At 33.1% G+C, this 6,000-nt stretch overlaps 1 protein-coding gene across 1 annotated transcript in view; it reads right to left on the bottom strand.

The window, feature by feature from the left end:
- Nucleotides 1-1,797: 1,797 nt before the first annotated feature.
- Mrpl1 (mitochondrial ribosomal protein L1) overlaps nucleotides 1,798-6,000 on the bottom strand; it is an 87,853-nt gene continuing 83,650 nt past the window's right edge. The window contains exons 8-9 of the mRNA XM_076864745.2: nucleotides 3,346-3,427; nucleotides 1,798-1,992 (exon numbers count right to left, since the gene is read on the bottom strand). Coding sequence (XP_076720860.2) covers nucleotides 1,874-1,992; nucleotides 3,346-3,427 — 201 coding nt within the window. The 3' untranslated portion in view covers nucleotides 1,798-1,873. The remainder of the gene's footprint in view (nucleotides 1,993-3,345; nucleotides 3,428-6,000) is intronic.

The following is a 6,000-nucleotide window of genomic DNA, read 5'->3' as shown; positions in this document are numbered from 1 at the left end:
ATTTAAAATGGATTTAATTTATTGTCCTCTAAGAGTAATACTGTGCTTGCTTGCATGCCTGTAATCCCAGCTCTGGAGGCTGAGACAGGATCGGGGATTCAAAGCCAGCCTCAACAACTGCGAGGCACTAAACAACTCGGTGAGACCCTGTCTCTAAGTAAAATACAAAAAATAGGGCTGAGGATGTACCTCAGTGATTGAGTGCCCCTGAGTTCAATTCTTGGTTCCCCCCCACCCCGCAAAAAAAAACCCCAAGAGTAATATAGTAGAATTCAACTATTTTTCCAGAAGCATGCCACTATAAACTTTCAACAAGTTTCTAGTTAAGACAATTTCAACAAATGCTCTAATAGAAGAGTAGGGAATGTTCCTGTCTAAAGAAAGCTTATTTTTATGGTTTATTTTGATTCACAAGGCACCTTTCTAAAGACATGAGACCTTTATCCACATCAGATCTTTTCACCCTGGAACGCCACTTCTAGAAATGAAGAGGAAAATAAATTATATTCTAATGCATGGCAAATAATGGATGGGGGACTCTGAAACCAGCTAAATGCTTACCAACTGAGGGAATGATTCCATGAATCAGAATATCAACAGGATGAAATGTTGCTCAATCACCAAAATGATACTTTTCATATGATATTTTAAATAATATAGAGAAATGACTGTAATAGCTCATGAGACTGAAAGCATACACTCCCTGCACCCACCCCATGCACGCACACTCTCTCTCAATTGGAAACAAGAGTACTGAAATATTAATGTTGGTTATCCCTGGGTAGTAGTATTATAAATAATTTTTTTTTTACATTTACCAGTGTTTTAAATTTTTTAATAATGAATATCCTCCATTAATCAGAAGAAAATCTACAAAAAAAAAATAGCAGAATTCTTGGGTTGGGGGTATAAACTCAGTGGTACAGTCCTTGACTATATGTATCATGTACAAAGCCCTAAATAAATAAAATAACACAGCTCCTACTTTATGATTTAGGATCTTTAAGTAATGATTAATCAAAGCTTTCAGAAGATGGTAACCAGAGCTGGGGATGTAGTTCAGTGGTAGAGTGCTTGCCTAGCATGCACAAGGCCCTGGGTTCGATGCCTAGTACTGACAAAAAATAGAGAGGGGGGTGCTAAAAGAAGAAAAAATGCCTTAGAATGAACACTTTCCACATTTTTTTCTTTAAAAAACAGTTAAGTTTGTTAGAGAATATCATGTGAAGTAAGCCAATCTCCCAAAACCAAATGTTTTCTTTGATAAGTGGATGCTAATCCATAATGGTGGGGTGGCGACAGGATGAGTGAAGAAACTCTGAATGGGGCAAAGGTGGGAAGGGGACATGGGGGTAGAAAAGATAGTGAAATGAGACAGACATCATTACCCTAGGTACATGTATGATTGCACAATGGTGTGATGCTACTTTAGGTACAACCAGAGAACTCAATTTGTGTATAATGAATCGAAGAACATTCTGCTGTCATGTATAACTGATTAGAACAAATAAATGAATTAAAATTATACAAAATGGTTATGTTTGTAATGTAGGTCATGACTTGGCCATTCTCTGCCTTGTGAGAACCAAGGATGTTACCATTCCCTCAGGTGGTTATGGCTCCAAAGGAAAGTTGTTGTAAGCTAGAAACTACTGTTATATCTACCAATATGTAAATGTGATAAGAGTTTAAAAAGTAGGTTCAGAGAAAATATTTCCTTAATTTTGAAACTGTATAAACTTTCAGTGTTAAAATTTACTTCTAAGTGCAATGTTCAAGAAATCATAAGACATCAAATGTAGAAATTATGCAGTTTTATAATTTTCTTTGTTGTTTCTTAATCTGTTGAAAAGAATTTCACAATTCAACACTTTTAGGCAGCTTCTTGGTTACTTTCCTTAGTTTCTACTTCTTTGGGAAGCAATGGATCAATCTTTAGTAGCAAACCTTCACTTGTTGAGCTACGAAGGAAGGCACGTACCACAAAGGGACCTAGAAACAAAGACAAGAATCAATTTTGATTTTTATCCCATAGATTCCTAAGGTGCGAATACAAATAAACAACAGGAAACCTTATAGGACTCACATCATATTTTCACTTGAAAAGTACTAAGTTGGTGAGTAATATTTTAAATTCTAAGAAAGGAAAGATAGATTCATTTCTAGAGTAGAAGACAAAACTAGCTGTACTAGAGATTTATCCTTAAAACCATACACTCACTAATAATTTATTTCTTTCTTCCAGAAGATGATCACCTAGAATTTATTTTATTGCAAAGTCAACAGTGAAGGGAGCAGGTGGTGATATTTACATTTGATGAAAATACTCTAAATATTTAAAACAGTCTGCACAGATGCTACCTTTCTGTTACCAAACAGTTGGTAAAATTCTCTAAAAATTAAAAAGCTTTTTACAAGAACAATGTTAAGAGATTTCATTTTAAATGACACAAAATAAAAAATAAAATAACAGCACTTCTTCGATTTACTGTCTACCATTCCACTTCTGCTATAGTCTCAGAGGATGCTATACTGAAATCAAAGTTTCTGTGGAAGATAAAAATCCATAAACATACAATGACTAGGTACTATGGCCATAGAACAAATGAAGTGTTTAACTCCCAGAGAACATTAAAAAGAAAAAGAAAACAAAACAGCTTATGATTGTGCTTTAATTATTAATGTAGTTATAACACCAACCCTGACAAATTTCTGTCATGATTAACCTATTAGTGAATAGTCAATTAACTAGCCAATTAACTATAATGGATCCTGGCTTAGCTTCAGCTATCCACGAATGAAGTTTGTCTGAGGAAGGAATCTGAATGAAGCAATGCAATGATAAAGGTGCCAGGCTAGCTGTGTTCTAGTTTCCACATCTTGACCAAGTCAATGATTCTCTATGAATCACCTATTTATAAGAAGTGACTTTCATAACATGACAAAAATTATCTTTCTTTTCTAAAATAAATAAGAAAGCCATGTACTAGTGTCAGAGACAAAGTCAATGATCTAGCTTCAAAATAACATTTCTTAAATTACTTTTGTTCCTATTTAATACCATTATAAGTTTAAGGCAATCTGTTTTCTTTCAAACTTTATTACATTTAATGATAGAAATAACATGGAAATGTGTAAATGTATTTGTATAAGTGATAAAGAAGTCCCTCTCTAAAAACTATGACTCATTAATAAGGTAGTTAGGAATACTTTGAAGAAGTAAATTTTAATTATTTAATTCCTAGAACATGTATTTGCATATTAATCTACTTGTTTTCCTAATATTTTCTATTTTTTAAAGTATCACAGTGCTATACAGAAGTCCACCCTCAGCACATCACTTACCCAAATTCAGAGGTCTATGTTTACACACTTCATTAATAACTGCTTGCAGATTGGTAGCTATCTGGTCACTTGACATATCCAACTGAAAGAAAAATATGTATATAACATTAATGATATGAATGTGAGAAGATGACACCATTTGAGTAACTGTATTAGTATTTATTCTGGATTAGTATGATTAGTATTTATTTCAAGTATTCACCTAATGCAATTATCCTCACCCCTGCCCCCCTCCCCCGAAGTGATGCTGGGGATACACCTCAGGAACACTCTATTACTGAGCTACATCCCCAGTCCTTTTTATTTTTTTATTTTGAGACAAGGTCTCACTTAATTGCTGAGGCTGGCCTCATATTTGCAATCCTGTTGCCCCAGCCTCCCAGTCACTGGAATTATAGGGTGCATGGTGCCCAGCTGCAATTAACTATCAAGAAACCCTATTTTGAAAGCAAAAACTTCCATACTTCTTTTGAAAAGCTACATTTTATACGTTATATATAAAGATTTAATTACCTTATAGAATGTATTATAGCAAAGTGTTTTAAAATTTTTCCATTTGAGGTTCCTTGATTTTCAAGTAATTTCTACAAATACATATACCATTCCCCATACACACCTCAAGGAATTAGTGTTATTTTCTTAAGGTCATCTGCTGATTTATTTACAAAAAAAAAAAAATGTTTAGAAATTAATGCATTCATGAGTTCAAAATATAGCTACTTTACCACATGCATTAAGGAAATACATATAGAGATATTTTTAGGATGCTGAGCTAACATTCTAATTTTTAAACACTCTAACCAGACAATACCAATTATCTTACCATTTAGCAAAACTACAATAATATATAAGTCCTATTCATAAAACTCCTAAACCCAACTTATATCCTTGAAAAGCCCATGCTTCAACAGAATTTTATTCAACCATAAAGAAAAATGAAATTTATGCCCTTTGTAGGAAAATGGATGGAACTAGAGACCATCATGCTAAGTGAAATAAGTCAAACTCAGAAGGTCAGGTGATATGTTTTCTCTAGAAAGGAAAATCTCAAAAAGAAAAATCTCAAAAGGAGATTAGTAAAGGAAAGGGACCAAGGGGTAGGAGGCAAGAGGGAAGGGGGAAGTGGTAGGAAGTATTACTGGGCAAATTATATTATTATATTGTGTGCATGTATGAATATGTAATAACAAATCCCATCAATATGTACAACTATAATGCACCAATAAAAATGTGGAAAAAAGTCCATGTTTATTAATCAAATTCAATGAATGTTATTTGTTTTAAATATACCAGTTAAACTCAATTATAGTACATTCAAATGTTAAGAGGATTTGGGTTGTGTGAAATGAATTATTTTCTAATATTTCATCAAAAACTTATAATAGCATAACAAACAAAAATCATACAGTGAAAGAGTTAAAGTTTAAACAAGATTTCTATTTTCCCATGATTGTGAAACCATTATGAGAAACGTGCCATGTAAATATAAGGAGAACCCCTCCTGGAAAAAATTATTCTCTTATCATCATTAAGCAACATTTATTCAACACACACTTGGAATGACACAGTACCAAACCCTAAATGAAAGTTTAAACATTTCTGGAGGAATTCTCACTTCATCCTAATCCATAAGTGAGAGTTCTGAGAGGAAAAACCTCAAATCACTATTTAGTTTATCCTATAAGTCCACAGACCTTGCAGACTTTAAACATAATGAAGCAATCATTCACTAGCAGAGAAGACATCTTCCACACTCTACATGAAAGAAAAGAAAAAGCTAAAGGAGTCCTCACCTCCTTTCAGTGTTCTCGATTCTCCACTATACCTCAAAGTGTCATTCTTCCTATTACCAACTAAAGAGACCATCATAGCTTAATAAGTTCCTTTATTTTTTGTTAAAGACCTTAGCACCTACCTTAAATTTGGAAACAGACAGAAAAAGCAATTATGTCCAACATATCTTTTTTAACAGTTATGGTCTATACTATATATACTAAATATACTATATATACTAAACTTCTCAAATATTTTAAGTATATCTTTTACAGTCTTATATTGCCATTCCCATAGAAAGCCAAAATAACATATGCTATAGAAATACAAAACTATTAATTCTCCTGCAACTTTCATTATTAAGATTCCCTCAGTGACTTTAAGGGTTTTGGGGGGGTTCTGGGGGGCTGTACTGGGGACTGAACTCAGGCCTCCATAAGCTTTGATTCTGAACTATACCACTGGATCCTTATTTTAAGTTTTAAAAAATATAAAAATGTTTTAAAATATAGTTTACACTTTTCTCCAAATTTTATTAGCACCTCTGATCTTTAGTACTGTGCCCTCTACTGAATTTTAAGATATATTTATAAACATAATACTTCACTTTTTGTTTTAAATATTGTGCAAAATTATGGAAAAGTTACATATTTTATGGGTATTACTATTGATTATTTAATTAGCTACTGATGGAAATCAGTAATGATAACTTACATACAAAAATAATATATATCCCTATATCGGTTTCATCAAAATTTACATGGAAAGGGCTGGGGCTAGGGCTCAGTGGCAGAGCACTTGCCTAGCATTTGCAAGACACTGGGTTCATCTCTTAGCACTATATACAAATAAAATAAAGGCATTCTGTCCATCTACAACTAC

The sequence above is a fragment of the Callospermophilus lateralis genome, chromosome 8 (genome assembly GCF_048772815.1).
Source record: "Callospermophilus lateralis isolate mCalLat2 chromosome 8, mCalLat2.hap1, whole genome shotgun sequence".
Classification (NCBI taxonomy): Eukaryota; Metazoa; Chordata; class Mammalia; order Rodentia; family Sciuridae; genus Callospermophilus; species Callospermophilus lateralis.
Note: the sequence above shows the minus strand (reverse complement) of the source record. Positions and strands in the feature narration are given on the sequence as shown.